This window comes from Sorex araneus, chromosome 4, assembly GCF_027595985.1.
Source record: "Sorex araneus isolate mSorAra2 chromosome 4, mSorAra2.pri, whole genome shotgun sequence".
Classification (NCBI taxonomy): domain Eukaryota; kingdom Metazoa; phylum Chordata; class Mammalia; order Eulipotyphla; family Soricidae; genus Sorex; species Sorex araneus.
In genome coordinates, this window is record NC_073305.1 from 198,631,397 (window position 1) to 198,653,192 (window position 21,796).

General features: G+C 60.9%; 1 protein-coding gene across 2 annotated transcripts in view; it reads left to right on the plus strand.

The window, feature by feature from the left end:
* Positions 1-7,730, plus strand: part of GTF2IRD1 (GTF2I repeat domain containing 1) — a 47,690-nt gene extending 39,960 nt beyond the window's left edge. Inside the window, exons 23-27 of one of the 2 annotated variants that reach the window (XM_055136072.1) lie at positions 574-651; positions 2,642-2,834; positions 6,062-6,099; positions 6,361-6,497; positions 7,508-7,730. In XM_055136072.1, the coding sequence (XP_054992047.1) occupies positions 574-651; positions 2,642-2,834; positions 6,062-6,099; positions 6,361-6,497; positions 7,508-7,576 (515 nt within the window). In that variant the 3' untranslated portion in view covers positions 7,577-7,730. The remainder of the gene's footprint in view (positions 1-573; positions 652-2,641; positions 2,835-6,061; positions 6,100-6,360; positions 6,498-7,507) is intronic. The other variant, XM_055136071.1, reaches the window with a different exon arrangement.
* Positions 7,731-21,796: the final 14,066 nt, after the last annotated feature.

Below are 21,796 nucleotides of genomic sequence, written 5' to 3' on the forward strand. Positions count from 1 at the left end.
GTTGCAATTTTTTTTTTAAGAAAGGTTTGGGATGATCTGGGAAAAGGGCCCTGCCCCCGGGCCCCCCAAACTGGCCCAGGTGGGGTGTGTGCCCTGCAGGCTGCTCTGGGTATGTCCTTGTAGGCGCTTCTGCTCATACTTCTGGGGGAGTGGGGGCTATGATGAGGCGGCCCCCGGGGGGCCGTGAGTCTCGGGGTGCTCTGCCTGGCCATGGCACAGGGAAGCCGGGAGGGAGGGAAGGAGGGATGGACGCACATGTGGGTGGACAGACAAGTATCTAAGCCGTGATCGGACAGACAGGTGGGCAGGCAGGTAAATGCATGGGGCGGTGGTAAGTGAACAAACACATGGGCAGGGGCTAAGTGGTCAGTAGGTGGACAGATAAGAAATGGAAGGTAGGTGGGAGCAGTAGCGAGTGGACATGTGGGTGGGACAGGTAGAGGGACGGCTGGCAGAGAGGTGGGCATCCAGATAACCACGGCTGGCCAGGCGCAGGCTCTGGGGGCGGGGAGGAAGGGCGGTCAGACTGGGCTGGTGCCGCCCGCCCTCACGGTCAGCTGTCTTGCCCTGCAGACGAAGACGACGCCAACAGGCTGGGAGAGAAGGTGATTCTCCGGGAGCAGGTGAAAGAGCTCTTCAACGAGAAATACGGTCAGTGCTCAGCGCCAGGGCCCTGGGCGGAGGCCAGCCCCCGCTGGGTGTGTGCAGACGGGGGCAGGTGCAGGGCAGGGAGCCCGGCTGGCACAGAGGGTGCCAGGGTGCCAGCAGACCCTGGACAGGGCTGTCCTGATGCGGTCACAGCCGACACGTGTCGTGTCATGAGGCTGCTCGTGCCCTGTCAGGGGCCAGCCCAGCCCGACCGTGAGGGACACCAGGGTACCGGGCAGTGGCAGGGATGGGACTTGGGCCTCGTCAGACCAGACACACAGTCCAGCCCGCTGGGCTCTTGCCCCAGACTGGAGCTCGGGATGCTTGTGCTGTAGCAGAGAAGGCAGTGGACGGGTGGACAGATGGACGGGTGGCCAGCTGGCTGGCTGGGTGGGTGGGTGGACGGAGGGATGGATAATAAATGTGGTTAAATAAGTGAATGGTGGGTGGGGGGATGGTGGAAGAATGGGTAGTGGGTGAGTGGATAATGGATGTGGATGGATGAATGGTGATGGGTGGATCTGGATGAATAAATGAATGGTGAATGAGTGATGGACGGGTGGCAAATGAGCAGATGCGGGTGGATGGAGGGATGAGGAGTAGAGCATAGACAGGAAGCACTCAGAGAGTGATGAAGAGAGAGCATGTCTCACCGGCACCAAGACTGGGTTTGATCCCCAGCACCACACACACACACACACACACATACACATACATATATACACACGTGCACATATATACACACATAAACACACACATGCTCACACACATTCATACACATACATACACAGTCACATACACATACTCACATGCCCACTCCCCCACACATACACGCGCACACGCACACACACACACACACACACACACACACAGTGTAGCCAGCAGGATGGGGCGTCTGGACAGGGAAGCCCCTCCAAAGAGGAACATTCCAGCTGAGACTTGAAGGTTGGGAGGGGACAGAGAGAGGCCCCTCGCCAGGAGGAAGCATGGCTGGTGCCGGGGCCTGGGGTGGGGGGCGGAGGACAGGCAGCGACTTTCAGGAAGTGACCCCGCCGGATTTTGTGGCGTGTCTTTTTCACGTTCCAACTCCGGGGTCCGTTGGCGCTGCCCAGAAGCCGAGGGGTGGTGCGCCTGTCCAGCCGGCAGGGCGCTGCCTTGCGCGTGGCCGGCCTGGGCTCAGTCTCAGCACCCCCGGGGCCCCCACCCAGCCTCACCACGAGTGAGCCCGAGCACAGAACCAGGAGTAAGCCCTGAGCGTCGCCGGCTGTGGCCCGGAAACAAGCCAGAAAGCTGAGAGAATGGCGGAATGACCCCCCCCTGCGTGTGGCCCCCAGTGTGACCCAGAGACCAGCCCCCGAGCCCCGGCCCTCTGCCGCCCTCCCTCCCTCCATCCCCGTCCCCACCCGGCATCTCTGCCCCGAGAGCAGGGCGGGGCGGGCGGGCAGTGGCGGGGCCAGGGCGGCTGCTTGTACACTTAGCCCAGGCCCCAGGTGCACCCCAGACCCCGCCAGGGGCCCCCTGTTGGCCCTCAGGGCCAGAGGCCCAGGCGTTGAGACACCAGCCCCCCACCCCACGCTGCTCGGGAGCCCCCAGACACCTGAGGTGTCCTGCCCGCCCGCGGTGGGGAAGGCCCGTGCGGCGGTGGGGCCCCTCCCGGCACGCACCGTCTGGAACGGGCGCAGGCACGCGAGGCTGCACTTGCCCATCATCCTGGGTCCCCAGTGTGTGTGGCGGGGGGGCGCCCAGCAGTGCTCAGGAGACCGTGCCCGTGGGGCTCAGACCCTGGCCACACTCTGCTGCTGAGCCACGTCCCCGCCCGGGTCAGGTTTCCCACCCCGTCTTGGTCCCCGACCGTGCGTGTGGTTCGGGGCCGCACCCGCAGTGCTCAGCGCTGCTCCGGGCACGGTGCTCAGTGCCGGGGACAGGCCTGAGCTCCCCGGGTCGCCCCCGTCCCGGCCAGGGCTGACCTCACGCCTGCCCTCTGTCCCTGCAGGTGAGGCCCTGGGCCTGAACCGGCCCGTGCTGGTCCCCTACAAACTCATCCGGGACAGCCCGGACGCCGTGGAGGTGACGGGCCTGCCCGACGACATCCCCTTCCGGAACCCCAACACCTACGACATCCACCGGCTGGAGAAGATCCTCAAGGCCCGGGAGCACGTGCGGATGGTCGTCGTCAACCAGCTCCAGTGAGGACGGGGTCACACACACAGTGTCACACACAGTGTCACACACGGTGTCACATACACAGTGTCACACCTGGTGTCACACACACAGTGTCACACACCCGGTGTCACACACGGTGTCTCACAGTGTCACACACGGTGTCTCAGAATGTCACACACACAGTTTTACACCCGGTGTCACACACACAGTATCACACACCCGGTGTCACACACAGTGTCACACACGGTGTCTCAGTGTCACACACACAGTGTCACACCCGGTGTCACACACACAGTATCACACACCTGGTGTCACACACACAGTGTCACACACGGTGTCTCAGTGTCACACACACACAGTGTCACACCCGGTGTCACACACCCGGTGTCACACACACAGTGTCACACACAGTGTCTCAGTGTCACACACAGTGTCACACCCGGTGTCACACACCCGGTGTCACCCACACAGTGTCGCCCACGGTGTCTCACAGTGTCACCCCACTGTCACAGTGTCCCACAGTGTTCAGACGCATTATCACACACGGTGTCACATGCTCCCAGTCATGGTGTCACACTGGCAGCTGGTATCCCATGTACATGCGTCATGCACAGCACAGTGTCACATACAGTGTCACCACACATACACAGAGGCACTTGCACCTGTAGCACCCCCACACCTGGCCGCCCCCGAGGGGGGGTGACCCGTCAGCCCTTTGTGCTACGGCTGAGGAGCTGCCCTGGGGCTGGGAGGGGCGGGGACAGACCCCACGTGTGGTTCTCGGGGGGGCCCCCATGGGCCTTTCATGGCCCCACTGTGCTGGACGGGGCAGGGGTCTGACCCCCCACTGGGCCCCTTCATCCCTGTCACCGGACACCAGCACATTTGGGGACTTGATAGCCCTAGTGGCCGGCTGCCCGCTCAGCCTTGCTTTACTGGGGGGGGGGGTCGGGGCCACACCAGCAGCTCTTGGGGGACCGTGTGGTTGTGGGGGGGGTCAGACCGGGGCCCCTCGGACCAGCTCCCTGATGGTCTTGTTTGGGGCTGCACCTGGTGTTGCTCAGGAGTTACTCCTGGCTCTGTGCTCGGGGCCACTCTCGGCGGGGCGCCCGTCCTGGGTGCCAGGGTTCAAGCCCAGACCTGCTGTGTGCAGGGCACCCCGTTTATCTTGATACAGTCAACTTGGTCTGGCCACGCCGTAACTCTTCTCCTGTTCATTTGTGTTACTTGTGGGGGCTCCTGCTGTGCGGAGGGTTCCAGAAGCCCCTGCCACCTCTCAGCCCACCAGACCAGACACTTCGGTACTCGGGTCCGGCAGGCCACCCCGGCCGTGCGCATGGGACCAGGCAGTGCTGGGCCGGAGCTGGGGTGGCTGCCCCTGACCCATCTTCCTGGGCCCTCCTGACCCCGTTGAACATATCAGGGGGAGGGCCGGAAAGGTAGCACAGTGGGTGGGGCACTTGCCTCGCACATGGCCGACCTGGGTTCCATCCCCGAGCCCCACTGGGTGTGACCCAAATATACCGAATAATAATAATATAGCACTGTAGCACTGTTGTCCCATTGTTCATCGACTGGCTCGAGCGAGCACCAGTAATGTCTCCATGTGAGACTTGTTACTGTTTTTGGCATATCGAATACGCCATGGGTAGCTCGCCAGGCTCTGCCGTGCGGGCGGGATACTCTTGGTCGCTTGCCGGGCTCTCTGAGAGGAACGGAGGAATCGAACCCAGGTCAGCCGCGTGCAAGGCAAACGCCCTACCGCTGTGCTACCACCCCAGCCCAACAGTAATATGGCTAGAGATAAATGAAACACGCAGGAAATGGCCGAGCTTCCACGGTCCCCCCAGGCGGCGTCTCCGCCGTCGGCCCCCACAGCCTCGGCTCTTGCTAGGCACAGTAGTTTGATCATTGTCAGGACTCTCTGAGCCTCCACCCCGTCTCTTCTAAGCCTGTCCCCTCCCCTGCCTGCCCCCAGAACTGAGCCGGGCGCCCCCTGACCCTCCGCTCCACTCTTCAGGATTTAAAAACAATCCACATGGCACGCAGGGGAAATGCAAAAAATGCTCCAGGCGGAAAAGATACCCCATTCCCCCCAGGAGGATACCCCATCACTCTGCCGGTCACCCCGGGGGAGCACTGCACCCCCCCCCAGCCCCAGACATCCTCTCATACACACTCAGACACACACACAAACACAGGCATACTCACACACTCATGTACATGCCTAGACACATACAGACAGACACACACGTGTCCAAACACAGACATACACATGCATACTCAGGCATACACATACACTCACATACAGACACACCAATACTAACAGAGACATACGCACATATACTCACAGATGTACTCAGACACATAAGCACACACATCTTCCATACAGACACACACCCCTACACACACACACACACACACAGAGACACGCATCCACTCACACACATCAGGTGTGTTTTCTTTTTTTATTTTTGCTTTTTGGGTCACACCTGGCAATGCACAGGGGTTACTCCTGGCTCTGCACTCAGGAATTACTCCTGGTGGTGCTCAGGGGACCATATGGGATGCTGGGTATCAAACCCAAGTCGGCTGCGTGCAAGGCAAACGCCCTACCGCTGTGCTATCGCTGCAGCCCCTATATACATATTTTTAACCGAGATTGGCTGCCGTCTGCGTGACACCCACCAGTGTGATGTGCTCCTCTTGGGACATCAGTGCCCGCCCCAACTTCTAAAATTCTTTTTCTTCTGTTTTGGGGTGATACCGGCAGTGCTCAGGGCTGACTCCTGGCTCTGCACTCAGGGGTCGCTCCTAGCAGACTTGGGGGACCGTATGGGGTGCCGGGGACCGAACCCGAGTCTGCCGAGTGCAGGGCCAGCACCCTCCTCTCTGTGCTGGTGCTCGGCCACTGCCCCCACAGTGGCCCCTGACAGACACACTTGGAGTCCCCGTCACTTCACGCCATGGGGAGGGGGGGCGGGACCGACCGAGTGGAGCGTCCGAGTCGGATGCAGGCCCCCCTGTCCTGCACGTGCCGCGGTCACGTTTCTGGCCCCTGGGCTGGGCGGCGCCTTTGCTCTCTGGAGCAAGAGCCCTGGGGCCTGTGCCTGGTGGGCGGGGCTGCTGCGGGCGGGCACCGGGGGCGGCGATGCCCGTTGTCTTCGCCCGGGTCCTGCCTGGCTGATGGTCTGGGGCCGCCGCCTCTCGAGGAGCCTCAGTTGGTGACGGTCTCGCTGCTCCTTTCCAGGCCCTTCGCAGAGCTCTGCAGCGATGCCAAGGTGCCAGGTGGGTCCACACGCAAATCGGGTCCGGGTGAGGGTGGCACGGGTGAGCTGGATTCCTGAGTGTGTCCCAAGGGGCAGGCGCCCGACACCCCTGCAGGCTAAAAGGGAAATAGAGAGTGTTCCGGAAGGCCCACTGTGGGGCTCCTGGGGGGTCTCTGGGGAGGCCGAGGGTCCCCTGGGCTGTGCTGAGCCCGCGGGGCAGGACTCGGGTGGGGGGCAGCCTGGGGGCGTGGCGGGGGCTGAGGCGCCTCTCCCTCCCCAGCCAAAGACAGCAGCGTCCCCAAACGCAAGCGGAAGCGGGCCTCGGAAGGGAACTCCGTCTCCTCCTCCTCATCGTCCTCCTCCTCCTCGTCCTCCAACCCAGAGTCCGTGGCCTCCACCAACCAGCTCTCTCTCGTGGTAACGCTGCTGCCAGCGGACCCTCCCTGAGGCCCACACCCCTCGCGTGCCGTTCCCTCGGGGATCCGACTTTGGGGTGCTGGGACACCCAGGGTCATGTGCAAGAGGCCACGTCCCCACTCAGCTGAAGGCCAGGCGAGGCCCTGGAAAGAGGCCCCTGCCCCAGGCTGCCCCGGAGCTGATGGGCGCCAGGCTCGGGACAGTGCCCTGAGGTGTGGGAGTGATCTGCAGTGTAGACGGATGACTCTGACACCAGCGTAGATGGGGCTCCAAGGCCTACTGGGGTGAAGAAGCCACCTGGAAAGCTCCACCCCTCGGTCCCTGGGCTGGGCTGCCTCCTCCAGGAAGGCCTCCTCCCTCGGACACACCTGAGTGTTCTCTGCCACCTACTTGCTTTGGTTGCCGGCGGTGGGGTGGGGGGGGAGCAGGGGAGACGCTGAAAGGGCTCAGACTCTGTGTGCAGGACCCCCGGGTTCAGTCCCCGGCACTGCAGAGCCCCTCAGCTCTGCCTGGGGCTGTGCCCTCCTCCCCCCACCCCTCCCGGATGCTAGCTTTGAAATATTGGGGAGGTCACTGGACAGGCTGGAGGAGTTCAGGAGCTGAGGTGGCCTCGCTCCTGGCACGTGTGAGGCCCTGGGTGTGACCCTCAGCACCGCAGAAACTCAAACAGAAAAACCATTGAAGTGAGGGTTTTCAGGGGTGGGGGGCACTGCGCCTGTTGCCCAGTGCCGGGTTCCGGCTGCCTCAACAGGCAGCTCCATGCACCAGGGCGTTGGGGTGACTGAGGTGTCGGGGTCACTCCCGGGCCCTGTGGGCCAGGCAGGGACCACCCCCCTTTTGACCTTTCTCCAGCCCCATTTCCAGGTTTCGATCTGGGCCCCCAGGCGCTGTGCGTCCTTGAAGCAGTCACCCTCCCTCTTTGGGCCTTCCCGGCAGCCCCCGGGAAAGCAGAGCCATCGTCCTTCCCTGTCAGCTGGCCCCCTGACCGACTGTCCCCTCTCTCTCTCTAGCAGTGGCCCATGTACATGGTGGACTGTGCTGGCCTCCACGTGCAGCTGCCAGGGGCCCTGAAGTACTGACCGCCAGCCGGACCCGCCCTCACCCAGGAAGACTAAAGGAAATGTAATTTATGTACAAAGTGTATATGCGGATATGTATCGATGCCTTTTAGTTTTTCCAATGATTTTTACACTATATTCCTGCCACCAAGGCCTTTTTAAATAAGTAAAAAGGAAAAAAAAAACCCGACTCGACTCTGCTCTGTGGCGTCAGGGTCCCTGGACCCGTGCGGCGGCCCCGGGGCCTTGCCAGAGTCCTCACGTGACACCCCCCCCACTGAGCCCTCACGTGGCACCCCCACACTGCCCCCTCACGTGGCACCCCCACACTGCCCCCTCACGTGGCACCCCCACACTGAGCCCTCACGTGGCACCCCCCCACACTGCCCCCTCACGTGGCGCCCCCACACTGCCCCCTCACGTGGCACCCCCACACTGCCCCCTCACGTGGCGCCCCCACACTGCCCCCTCACGTGGCGCCCCCACACTGCCCCCTCACGTGGCGCCCCCACACACTGAGCCCTCACATGGCACCCCCACACTGCCCCCTCACGTGGCACCCCCACACACTGCCCCCTCACGTGGCGCCCCCACACTGCCCCCTCACGTGGCACCCCCACACACTGAGCCCTCACGTGGCACCCCCACACTGCCCCCTCACGTGGCACCCCCACACACTGAGCCCTCACGTGGCACCCCCACACTACCCCCTCACGTGGCACCCCCACACACTGAGCCCTCACGTGGCACCCCCACACTGCCCCCTCACGTGGCACCCCCACACTGCCCCCTCACGTGGTGCCCCCACACTGCCCCCTCACGTGGCACCCCCACACACAGCCCTCACGTGGCACCCCCACACTGCCCCCTCACGTGGCGCCCCCACACTGAGCCCTCACGTGGCACCCCCACACACTGAGCCCTCACGTGGCACCCCCCACACACTGCCCCCTCACGTGGCACCCCCACACTGCCCCCTCACGTGACACCCCCACACTGCCCCCTCATGTGACACCCCCACACTGCCCCCTCACGTGACACCCCCACACTGCCCCCTCACGTGGCACACCCACACACTGAGCCCTCACGTGGCACCCCCCACACACTGCCCCCTCACGTGGCACCCCCACACTGCCCCCTCACGTGACACCCCCACACTGCCCCCTCACGTGGCACCCCCACACACTGAGCCCTCACGTGGCACCCCCCACACACTGCCCCCTCACGTGGCACCCCCACACTGCCCCCTCACGTGGCACCCCCGAACACAGCCCTCACGTGGCACCCCCACACTGAGCCCTCACGTGGCACCCCCCCCACACTGCCCTTACATGGCCCCCGAACACTGCCCCCCTCTGTGGTCCCACTAGGGTCTCCCCCACGCCCTGTCTGCCCCGGCCTCTGTCCCTGTCTCCCTACAGGCAGTGGGGCCACCCTCCGCACCTATCCTGGCCCCTAGGGCAGGCTCTGCTCAGGAAGTCAGCGTGGCCAGCTGCAGCCAGGCCCCCATCTGTACCCGGCCAGCGTGTCCACCCTGGCACTGGACACAACCTGCCCCTGGCAGCCCTCATCCTGCCCCATGACCACACCGGGCAGTGGCTGGGGGCCTCGAGCCCATGTGGCTCTCCAGGTCGGCCCCTGCTGCTGGTGGGGGCAGCAGGGGGAAGGGAGGCCGCGGGGGGGGCCTTGGGGGGGAGGGGGACCGCGGGGGTCGGGGGGCAGCGGGACGCGCGGGCCCAGTGGGCTGCTCTGTGCCTCTGCTCGGCTCAGGGTCCCGTGTAATTGGGGGCTGGTGTGGCAGCGCCTCACGCCCCTGCCCGCCCCCCCAGTGCCCCTAGTCAGGGTCAGCGTCCCCTGCGCAGGGGCCACAGGGCTGGGCACGTGCTTCCCCGTCTCCCGGGGGCAGCGCCCAGATGCGGCGGGTGCGAACCTCTCCGCGTCTCTGCGCGCGGTACTTTTAAAGTGCTTTGATTCCCAGCGCTCATTCTTTAATTAAACCTCATTTAGCTGCCATCTGTCTGGGTTCAGAATGGCTTCGTGTTTTGCAACTCGAAATGAGAATTGTTATTGCATTTGTAAATACATACGGCCCCCCCCACACACACACCCCACACCACCAAACCCCCTCCAAAAAAAAAAAATAACATCACAAAACACTTTCCAAAGTAATAAATGAGGCGCGTTGGGCGCTGCATCCTAAACATCTAATTGCCGGGACTGTGTTCCGCGGGTGCATAATCACTTCATATACAAATCTTTGTATAAAAATCTGGTATCAATGAAAAGATCAAGATTATAGAAGATGCCGGAATTATATCTGTCTGAAAACAGTAATCAAGCAATAATCAGCGCGGAACAAAGCTGGGGAGGGGGGAGGGGGGAGGGGGGCGGCGGGGAGGGGCGGCGGGGAGGGGCGGGCCAGGCGCAGCCGCACCTGCAGCCTCCCAGCCGCCAGGTGCCTCCCTTCCCCTGCGGAGAAGCCGCGCTCAGCCTGGCTACAGCCCTCTGGGATTCTTAGGGGTTTTTTTTGCAGGGGGCGGTGGGGGGCGGGGTGGGAAACACGCCCGGAAATGCTTAGGGGTTACTCTGGTTCTGTGCCCCCCCCATCACTCCCGGCAGCTCTGGGGAGGCTGGGGTTGAACCCGGGCCGCTGGCTGGCGCCGTGGGCCTTATGCCTTCCCGGGGGTGCTATCCCTAGAGGCCCGAGAGACGAGGCCGCGTCCCCGAGCCCCCGCTCTGAAACCTCCTGTCCCGGGCTGTATGCAGAGTGGATGCTCTTTGGGAAAAGTTTGGGGGTGAGGGCTCAGAGGACTGGAGCCCGTGCTCCGCGTGCGGGAGCCCCAGGTTTGATCTCCTGGTCCCCTGAGCACTTGTGGGTGTCACACCCGCCCGCCCAGCTCCCTCCAAATGCTACTATTTCAGTGGGTAGGGGCTGGAGCAAGAGTACAGCGGGTAGGGCGTTTGCCTTGCACGCGGCCGACCAGGGTTTGATTCCCAGCATCCCATATGGTCCTCTGAGCGCCGCCACGGGTGATTCCTGAGTGCAGAGCCAGGAGTAACTCCTGTGCATTGCCGGGTGTGACCCATAAAGCAAAAAAAAAAAAATTCAGTGGGTAAACTGAGGCATAGCACACTGAGCAATGGGGCATACCTCAGGGCGGGTACCTGTCAGTGTGCACCCCTCTTTTTTGTTCCATTATGTTTATTTTTAATTTGGGGGAGCGGGCACATCTGGCGGTGCTCAGGTGGGGCTCGAGGACCATTTGTGTTATCTCTCGGGGTGCTGTGCTAAGTACGGTGATGGATGTAGGAGTGCGTGTACCCTTTCTTAGCCGTGATTTTGTGTTCAGGGGGTAGAGATCAAGAAGTGGTATCACTGGGTTGTGTGGAAATTCTATTCCTTTTCTTTCAAAAAAAATTTTTTTTCAGGGGGCTGGAGCAATAGCACAGTGGGTAGGGCGTTTGCCTTGCACGACCCGGGTTCGATTCCCAGCATCCCATATGGTCCCCTGAGCACCGCCAGGGGTGATTCCTGAGTGCAGAGCCAGGAGTAACCCCTGTGCATCACCAGGTGTGACTCAAAAAGCAAAAAAATTTAAAAATTAAAAAGAACATTTTCAGTTTTGGAGCCACACCCCGCAGTGCTCAAGGTTGACTTCCTGCTCTGCACTCGGGAGTCACTCCTGGAGAGCTCGGGAGATCATACGTGGTGCCAGGGCTTGAACCCAGGCCAGCCGCGTGCAAGACAAGCACCCTGCCCTCTGTCCTGTCTCTGTGCACCCCTCCCCTCTCCATTCCTTTATTCTTAAATTTTTCCTTGTTTTGGGGTCACGGGCTGGAGCACTAGCACAGCGGTAGGGCGTTCGCCTTCACGCAGCCGATCCGTGTTCGATTCCCCCGCCCCTCTCGGAGAGCCCGGCAAGCTACTGAGAGTATTGCGCCCGCACGGCAGAGCCTGGCAAGCTCCCCGTGGCGTATTCGATATGCCAAAAACAGTAACAATAAGTCTCACAATGGAGACGTTACTGGTGCCCGCTCGAGCAAATTGATGCGCAACAGGATGACAGTGACAGTGGGGTCACACGCATTGATGCTCCGGGGTTCCTCCTGGCAGGGCTCAGGAACCGAGTGGGATGCTGGGGGTTGAATCTAGGTTGGCCACGTGCAAGGCAAGCGCCCTCCCCACTGTCCTATCATTTCGCCTCTCCCACCCCCCCCACCCCCCATCCCTTCAAAGCCTTCTGCAGTGACGCTGGGAGCCCGTCTAAGGGAACTGTGTGTCTCAGTACTCAGCTTGCAGGCCAGCCTTTGGACTCCCAAAGCCTGTGGCCACACCCCCGAGGGCACTCGGCTGAGCTGCAGGAGGGAGCCTGCCCAGAACCTGGGACATTCCCCAGGTGCCGGGGCCATGCCCCAGCTGGATCCCAGCTCCACAGCCACAGTCCTGGGGCTCCCAGCCAGCACCCAGAGCCTCTCCTGGCTATGCTTTTGCAGCTGACAGTAGGGTCCCCACTTTTGCAGCTGGAGGTAGGGCCTCCCGGGGGTCCCTGTCTCAGCCATGAAGCAAGACCTTTGTTTGCACTGTAATCGCCAGAGCCCTGCAAGGTAAATATTATTTCTTCCGTTTGCAGGCTGGAAATCTGAGCTTCAGAGAGATCAAGGGCTACATCCGGGTGACCCAGACAGGACCAATGAAACGCCCGGCCCGATTCAAAGCCCCGGACAGCGGCGGCGGCCTGAGAACCGTGCAGCCCGTTGGGCTCTCCTGAGCAGCCCTAACACACCAGGGTGCAAAGGGGCTTCTCCTCTGGGGTCCCCCTTGCCTGTGGCTAGAGACAGGGTTTGCAGAGAAGAGAGAAAAGGGGGGAAAAGCGAGGCTGTGCAGGCTGACCGCAGGCTCTGCATGCGAGGCCTGGGCTTCATCCTCCCAGGGTCCCCGAGCCGGAAGTGACCCCAGAGCAGAGAGGAGGTCGGCTGCGTCCGCGGCCTGAAACACAGGCTCCTGAGCACCTCACGGCAGCTCTGGGCGGAGAGTGGCAGGAGCTGCTCTCCGCGGGGCCGCTCGGACGGGCCTGTGCCGGGACACCCTCACCCACGTGTTCCCCGTCACACACTGTCCGAGACCCCACCTCCCCCTGGGTTGGGCCTTCCAGAGATGGAAAGCAGCCTTGAAGGCGTCTTTCCCAGCCGGCTCAGCCCTGCCCGTCCCCTGGTGCCCGAGTTCTCGTGGTGGGCGAGGGGCCCTGTGCTCTCGAGGGGAACCGCGTGTGGCATGCGGATCAGAACCACAGCACGAGCCAGGCGTGTGCTGAGCCCTGGGCTACCTCTCGGGGCCCTACGTGGGCTCTTTCCTGCTTCATCTTTGTGTGGGGGTCACATCTGGAGGTGCTCAGGGGTCACTCCCAGCTCAGTCCTTGGGGGTGACTCCCGGTGGTGCTCGGGGATAAACCTGTGCAAGGACATTTTTCCAGCCTGAGTTCTTTTACTTCATCCTTGCCTCCACACGTCAGTGAGGCCGACTGGGATTTTCTTTTTTTTTTTGGAGGGGGAGGTGTCACACCCGGCGATGCTCAGGGGTTACTCCTGGCTCACACACTCAGGAATTACTCCTGGCAGTGCTCGGGGGACCATATGGGAGGCTGGGAATCGAACCCGGGTGGGACGTGTGCAAAGCAAACGCCCTCCCCGCTGTGCTGTCGCTCCAGCCCTGGGATTTGCTTTCTGTCTGTCTGACTCCTTTTGTTTAGCTCAGTGCCCTCCCTCAAGGCTCTACCATCAGCGTAGTTCCGAGGTTTCGTTCCTGGCATCCCATCTGGTCCCCAGAGCTCCGCCAGGAATGACAGATGTCCTGAGCACCAACGGGTGTGGCCCCACCCAGAACAAAAAAGCAAACAAGACTGCCACACAAAGGGCAGAGTTCTCTTTGTTTTTTTTTTTTTCTGGGGGGGAGGACAGGGCGGCAGGAATGGCTGGCCACATCCAGGGGGTCCTAGGGGCTACTCTCAGCTCTGTGCTCGGGGATCGATTTGGGTGGTGTCAGGGCCCATATGCAGTGACAGGGAATTTAACGCGAATCAGCCACATGCACGGCAAGTGCCTCAGCCACTCTCTCTCCCTCTGGCCCTGAAAGGTGGAATTGTAAGTTTGTGTTTTTTTCATTTGGGGTGACTCACATGACTGCACTCAGAGATCACTCCTGGCGGTGCTCAGGGGACCTCAGCGGGTGCCGGGCATGGAGCCCAGGTGGGCGGCCGCGTGCAAGGCCGCGCCCTCCCCGCTGTGCTGAGGCTCCAGCCCCAAGGGCGGGGAGGGGGCTGTTGAGGCGAGCCCCCCGACAGTGCTGCTGCACCCCCTTCTTCATTGTCCCTGGCTCCTCCTCTCGCAGAGTGTAAAGAACGTGGCGGCGGGGGCAGGGGGCTCCTCTCCCTCTTCTCGGGCCAGTGTTTCTCGTTTCCAGGGACAGGCCCAGAAGTGGAATTCCCGGCCGGGGGAAGCTACGGGCTTTGCCGCCATCAGATTGGGGGCACGTGCTCCCCCTCCCCTGCTGCCCGAGGTCGTGTCAATGGCCAGGGGCCCTGCGATGTCCCCTGCTGGGCCCCCTGCTGTCCCCCCTGCCACAGGGGTGCAGTATTTGCATTCCGAGGGCCACCTTCTCCCTCCAGCCCCCCTTGGCCCGCTCCTAGATCCAGCCGTCTCCTCACCAGTGCAGGGGCTAGAGCCCGGTGCGGGGGTCAGCTCAGTGAGGTCTTTTTGTCTCATTAGAGCGCCACTCCCACCGGTGCTCAGGGCTGACCCCTCGCCCGGTGCTCAGGGATCACTCCTGGTCATTCTTGAAGACCCACGTGCAGTGCCGGGAACTGAACAGGCACTTTCCAAACCCTGTGCCATCTTCCTGAGTTTGGGGGGATTTTTGTTTTCTATTGGGGGGACTCACCTGGCTGGTGCTCAGGACTGACCCCTCGCTCTGCACTCAGGGGTCACTCCTGGTGGGGCGCAGGGGCCATGTGGGATGCCAGGACCAAACCTGGGTTGGCCGCATGCAGGACAAACGCCCTGACCACTGCCCTGTCCCCCGGCCCCGCCCGCTGCCCTGTCCCCCTGGCCCCGCCCACTGCCTTGTCCCCCGCCCCTGCCCGCTGCCCTGGCCCCCGGGCCCCGCTGCTGTCTTCAGACTCAGCCATTCAGGGGGCGCCGTGTCCCCTGCGGCGGGGAAGGTCCTAGTGGCCACACACCTGCTTGCATGTGAGACAGACAACACGCCTAAGACAGGGCCCTGGAGCCACACGCCTGCTGCTCTTACTACTTATTTCTTATTTTAAACTTTTTTTTTTTTAATTTTTGAGGTTTGGGGCCACACCTGGCCGTGCTCAGGACTTACTCCTGGCTCTGCACTCGGGGATCACTCCTGGCAGGTCTCAGGAAGGCCTGCTGGGGTGGGGGATCGAACCAGGATCAGGTGCGTGCAAGGCAAACACCCCCCCCCCAGCCCTCACACTCTTTCTCCATCCACATTCTTCTTTTATTTATTTTTATTTTGTTTTTGTTTGGGGGCACTCCTGGCAGTGCTCAGGGAAACAGAAAGGGTGCTCCAGATTGAACCTGGGTCAGCCACATTCTTAAAAAAAACAGGGGGGGGGGCCGCTGGAGCGATAGCACAGCAGATAGGGCATTTGCCTTGCACACGGCCAACCCGGGTTCGATTCCCAGCATCCCATATAGTCCCCTGAGCACCGCCAGGAGTCATTCCTGAGTGCAGAGCCAGGAGTAGCCCCTGTGCATTGCTGGGTGTGACCCAAAAAGCAAAATAAAATAAAAAGGATCCCTGAATGTAGCTGAGTACGGCCTCAAAACCCAAACAAATAGTAATAAAAATCACTTGTATCACTTGTCTTCCCGTTGATCTTCGAGCTGCTCGAGCAGGTGCCAGTAACGTCTCCATTTGTCCCTGTCACGTGCTAGTGTAGCCCAATGAAGTAATAAAAGTAAATAGAATGATTTGGGGCCGCACCCGGCTATGACTGGGAGCCCCTTGGGGGGCTGCCCACAGTGCTCTGGGCCCACGCAGGGCCAAGACTGAGCCCAGCGCTCCAGCAGGGAGAAAGCCCTTGGAACTTCTCCCGGCCCAAACCTCAGGCATAGCTTCTGAGGGTTGGCGCCTCTGAGTTTGCATTTCGCTGCACCTGGAATGTCTGGGCCCGAGATAATCATCTCGGAGTTCAAAGGCACGTCTGTCTGGTCCGGCCAGGGTGCTGGGAATTGCCCTCTGCGGGTCACGAGACAAGCACTTCTGTCTCTGTGACGCCACACGTGAGACTTTCTCCCCAGACAACGGCCAACTGGTCGAGATGGCACAGAAGCCCGAGACCGGGGGGTGCCGAGACCAGGGGGTGCACTGCACCACAGCAACACGACCGCACAGACGAGAGCGCCTCACCCAGGGAAAACCCGGCTTCCACCCCCGCCACTCCAGATGGTTACCGCCCCCACCCCCCGCCTCCCCGGGCCCCTGAGTGCTGGGCCAGGACTCAGCCCTGAGCACCACGGGGTGCGGCCCCCCCAAAACCAGAAACAAAACATCCTCAAATTCCAGCGTGGGGAGAGGCTGGGCCTCGGTTGGGCCGAGTGTTTGCGAGGTGGCGGCTTGGCACGGCTGGGGGCAGCTTCCTCTCCTCTCCTTGGTGCCAGGACGGACTGCGGGGCCCTTTCCGGCAGGTCAGGGGCCCCGGGCCTGCCCCACCCACCGCTGCTTTCCCTTCGTGTCCCAGCGCCCCCCCCCCACACCCGGGAGTCCCCAGGACGCCATCCCCCGCCCCGACGCGGATTCTTCACACAGTCTCTCTGCGGGCCGCGGGGGGCCCGTGTGGCACTCCTGCAGCTCAGCGACAGCAGACACCTGACCCAGTTAGACGCCGGGCAAACGGCCAGGCGCGGGCTCGGAAGGCGGAGTGAGCTTTGGGTCTCAGCCCCAAGTCCCGAGGGGTCCCCAGAGACACGGGAAGGGCCCCTGGAGCAGCCCCTGGGCTCTGCAGACAAACAGAACGCTTCAATGGATTCTCTCCAGGGGTCCCGGGAGGACTCCGGCCAGAGCCCCTCTGCTCAGCCACCGAGCGAGCCCCAAGCCCCGAAGCCCACCTACGTGCCCGAGTGTAGTCCTAGTGATTCCGTTTCCGGACCCAACCTGGGTTCGATCTCCGGCCTGCCACAGGGTCCCCCAAGCACCGCCAGGAGTGATTCCCGAGTGCAGGGCTGGGAGTAAGCCCTGAGCACCCCCCGTGCAGCCCCCGAAACAAATAAAAATAATAATTTTTTTTTTCTTTTTGGGTCACACCCGGCGATGCACAGGGGTTACTCCTGGTTCTACACTCAGGAATTACTCCTGGCGGTGCTCAGGGGACCATATGGGATGCTGGGATTCGAACCCGGGTTGGCCGCGTGCAAGGCAAACACCCTCCCTGCTGTGCTATTTCTCCAATAATAATAATTTAAAATAATTAAAATAATAAAAATTTTTATTTATTTATTTATTTATTTATTTTTGCTTTTTGGGTCACACCTGGTGATGCACAGGGGTTACTCCTGGCTCTGCACTCAGGAATTACCCCTGGCCGTGCTCAGGGGACCATATGGGATGCTGGGATTCGAACCCAGGTGGGCCGCGTGCAAAGCAAACGCCCTCCCCGCTGTGCTATCTCTCCAGCCCCTAAAATAATAAAAATTTTTAAATGAATCGAAATAAAATGCTAGGGCCGGAGAGAGAGAGCAGCGGGGAAGGCCCTTGGCCTTGCGTGAGTTTGACCCAGGCTCCGTCCCCGACGTGACACTCCCTGGGCGCCCGCGGGACGCCCTGGGCCCCATCAGGGGTGGCCGCACAGCAGAAATGAAGAGCCTGAGGCCAGGCCCTGGGAGTGAGACAGGCACCTGGTGACGCCTCGCAGAGCTGGAAATACCCCAGGTGTGGCCCCCCAGAAAGAATTTGTTGTTGTTGTTGTTGTTGTTGTTGTTGTTTCTGGACCACACCTGGAAGCTCTAGGGCTTCCTCCCGGCTCAGGGGACAGAGGCGCCTCCCGGCCAGACGACGAGCCCCTCGGAAGGCCACAGCCGCGAGGGTCAGTGCTGGCTGGGCCTCGGCCCCCCCAGGTGCTCCTCCCGGCCCGGGAGGGGACATGCGAGCAGCTCGGCAGAGTCTGAGCGAAGCCCCCGCAGGGAAGGAGAAGGAGCCTGTCCCCGGGCAGCGGGCAGCGGGCGCCAGAGGGGCCTTCGGGACAAGCGCCCATCCGGGAGCTGCCCTGTAGACCGCGGCTGCCCGGGACCCAGGGGATGCGGGGACTGGATGGGCTGGGAGGGGAGGGCCAGGCCTGGAGAAGCTCCACAGCAGGCCTGTGATGGGCTCCTCCCTCCCTCCCTTCCTTCCTCTCTCCCTCCCTCCCTCCCTTCCTCCCTCCCTCCCTCCCTCCCACCATTCCTTCTTTTCTCTCTCCCTCCCTTCCTCCCTCCCTCCCTCCCTTCCTTCCTCCCTCCCTCCCTTCCTTCTTTTCTTCTTCCCTCCCTCCCTCCCTTCCTTCCTTCTTCCCTCCCTCCCTCCCTTCCTTCCTTCCTCCCTCCCTTTCTCCCTCTCTCCTCCCTCCCTTCCTTCCTTCCTCCCTCCCTTTCTCCCTCTCTCCTCCCTCCCTCCCTCCCTTCCTTCCTTCCTTCCTTCCTTCCTTCCTTCCTTCCTTCCTTCCTTCCTTCCTTCCTTCCTTCCTTCCTTCCTTCCTTCCTTCTTCCCTCCCTCCCTCCCTTCCTTCCTTCCTCCCTCCCTTTCTCCCTCCCTCCTCCCTCCCTTCCTTCCTCCCTCCCTTCCTTCCTTCCTTCCTTCCTTCCTTCCTTCCTTCCTTCCTTCCTTCCTTCCTTCCTTCCTTCCTTCCTTCCTTCCTTCTTTCCTCCCTCCCTCCCTTCCTCCCTCCCTTCCACCCTTCCTTCTTTCCTCCCTCCCTCTCTTCCTTCTTCCCTTCCTCCCTCTCTTCCTTCCTTCCTCCATTTCTCCCTCCCTTGGTCCCTCCCTCCGTCCCTCCATGCCTGCCTGTCTGCCTTCCTTTCCTCCCTCCCTCCTTCCTTCCTTTCCTCCCTCCCTCCCTTCTTCCCTTCTTCCTTCCTTCCTTCCTTCCTTCCTTCCTTCCTTCCTTCCTTCCTTCCTTCCTTCCTTCCTTCCTTCCTTCCTTCCTTCCTTCCTTCCATCCTTCCTTCCTTCTTCCTCACACCCTCCCTCCCTCCCTTCCTTCCTCCCTTTCTTTTTCTTTTTGGGTCACACCCAGTGGTGCACAGGGGTTACTCCTGGCTCTTCACTCAGGAATTCCTCCTGGCGGTGCTCGGGGGACCCTAAGGGATGCTGGGAATCGAACCCAGGTCGGCCTCTCCGGCCCCCAGTGTGATGGGCTCTTTCACCCTTGTCTCTGCCCTCTTGCCCTGTTTCCTTCCAGAGGAATCTGACTAGGGCCTGGAAAACAGAACCATCCTAGGGGTCAGAGCCAGATTTAGCAGGGAAAAAAATAAATAAATAAAAAGAAACCCACAGGAAACCAAACAGGCTGAGCTACGTGTGAATTTCAGATAAACACCCCGTTCCCTGGTGGGGTGTGAGGTCAGTGGGGGTCTTCTGCCCCTGGGGCCTTGCTCATGCACCAGTGACACACTGGGCCTCATGCACTCTGGGTGGCCATGGGGACACCGGTCATCACCCTCACACCTGACACGTGTGGTGGCCGTCGGGGGTTGGACTTGGGGCTTTATGGTGGCCGGGGTCCCTCAGGGCCCCCAGAGAGCCAGAGTGCAGGGGCGAGGGGTTTGCCTCACATGTGGCCAGTCCAGGCTCAATCCCGGTGCCCAACATGGTCCCCAAAGTCCACTAGGAGTGACCCCTGGGCATAAAATATCCGTGAATAAAAACAGGGGCCGGCAGGCCCGGGCTCAACCCCCAGCACCCACCAGAGCCAGGTGCGGCCCCAAAAGCAAACACAAAAACTCTCCCCCAAATAAATAAAAGTAAAACAAGCAACACTTTAGTCTCGGTGTGTTTCATGAAAAATTCAAGACAGAACTTTTCTTCCAACGGGATAAAGGAAAAGAAAAAAAAGTTGTTTATCTGAAATGCTGACCAGAATTTCCTGCATTTTCCCTGCGGTTGCCAAGGATCCCAGACAAGGCCGTTGGTGGGGGAGGGGAGGCGGGGCCCACAGGCCTGCGGGGCAGGTTCCCCTTCCGGCCTCTCACCCTCTCACCCGCCCTTCCCCACAGGGAGCTATCCCAGAGGCTGTGTGTGTGTGTGTGTGCGTGCATGTGCTTATGCGTGTGCATGGATGTGTGTGCATATGCAGGTGTGTGTGTGCAGTATGTGTATAGTGTGCCATATGCATGTGTGCATGCAGCATGTGTGTACATGTGTGCATGTGTATGTGCGTGCATGTGCATGTGCGCGTCTTTGTGTGTGCATGTGCGTACATCTTTGTGTGTACATGTGTGTGCATGCACATGTGTACATCTTTGTGTGTACATGCGTGCATGCATTGTGTACATGTGTACATCTTTGTACATTCATGTGTGCATGCATGTGTACCTCTTTTGTGTATGTACGTGTGTGCATGCATGTGTGTACATCTTTGTATGCATGTGTGTGCATGCATGTGTGTGCATCTTTGTGTGTGTACATGCGTATGTCCTTGCATGTGTGTGCGCATCTTTCTGTATGTGCATATATGTACATGCATGCGTGTGTGTGCACATGCGCACGTGTGTGTGTTGAGGGGTGCCCAGCCCACCTGGTTCCTGTGGGTGTCTCACTCTGCAGGGAGGGCGTCGAGGAAGCTGCTGGGAGCCAAGAGCACGGGAGGCCCTGGCTTTGGGTGGGGGGCGAGGGGGAAGGAAATGGGAACTGACCAGTCCTGCAGGGGCCAGGCCAGGACCTCCGTGTGGCCCCCTCAGGCCTGGCATCACAGAGGGCTCTGAGGAGCCCGCCCGGCTGCTGAGAGAGACCGGTGGGGGCCCGTGGCTGAGGCTGAGCCAGACCCCCAAAGCAGGGAGGAGACTGAGGCCGGGCGTTGGAGCATTACAGGACGGAAATCCAACCGCGAGCAGCTTGGTAAATGGGCGCATCATTGTGATTCTATAAAAAAATAAATGGGAAAAACTTTTATTAAAATAAATAAATAAATAAGTGGGCGGGTCCGAGGGATCGTACCGCAGGGACGGCACTCGCTTTGCACATGGTCCACCTGGGTTCAATTCCTGGCACCAGATATGGTCCTCTGAGCACTGCCAGGAGTGATCCCTGAGTGCAGAGTCAGGAAGAAGCCCTGAGCACAACCAGGTGTGGCCCAAAATTTAAAAAAATTGGGTGGGGTGTGCACACCTGGCAGTGCTTAGGGCTTGCTCTTGGCTGCACTCAGGGGTCACTCCTGGAGGGCTGGGAACCGAGTGGGAGGCCGGGAGTCAAACGCAGGCTGGCTGTGACAAGGCAAGCACCCTACCTGCTGTACTATTTGTGGACCCCCAAGTTAAAAAATGTTTTCAATGCTCTAGAGAATTTGCGGAGAGAGGGCGTTGGGCACAGCCAGCTGTGTTCAGGGCTGACTCCTGGCTCTGTGCTCAGGGATCATTCCTGGGCAGTGCTCAGGGACCACATACGGTTCTGAGGATCCTGTGGGCTGGCCACGTGCACTTTCCGTCCACCGTGGAGCACCCTCCACTACATCCCCGTGCTCCCTCTCACCTCCCTCCCCGTGCTCCCTCTCACCTCCCCCCTCCGCTACATCCCCCTGCTCCCTCTCACCTCCCCCCTCCACTACATCCCCCTGCTCCATCTAACCTCCCCCCTCCGCTACATCCCCCTGCTCCCTCTCACCTCCCCCCCTCCACTACATCCCCCTGCTCCCTCTCACCTCCCCCCCTCTGCTACATCCCCCTGCTCCATCTCACCTCCCAGGACTCACACACGTCTTACATCTGGAAACTTGTACCTTTCAACCCGCCCTCACTCTTTGTGGGGCTGTGATTCATTCAATGGTAGGACCCGTGCCTGGAGCAGGAGAGGTAGGACAGAGGCTCGAGGTACTTCCCTTGCATGCACCAGACTGGGTTCGATCCCTGGGTAACATACAGCATCCCCCAAACAGCCGGAAGTGATCCTTGCGTGCAGCGCCGGGAGTAAGCCCTGAACACAGCTGAGCGTAGCCCAAACCCCCCTTTCCAAAAAAGCAAAAATACACATAC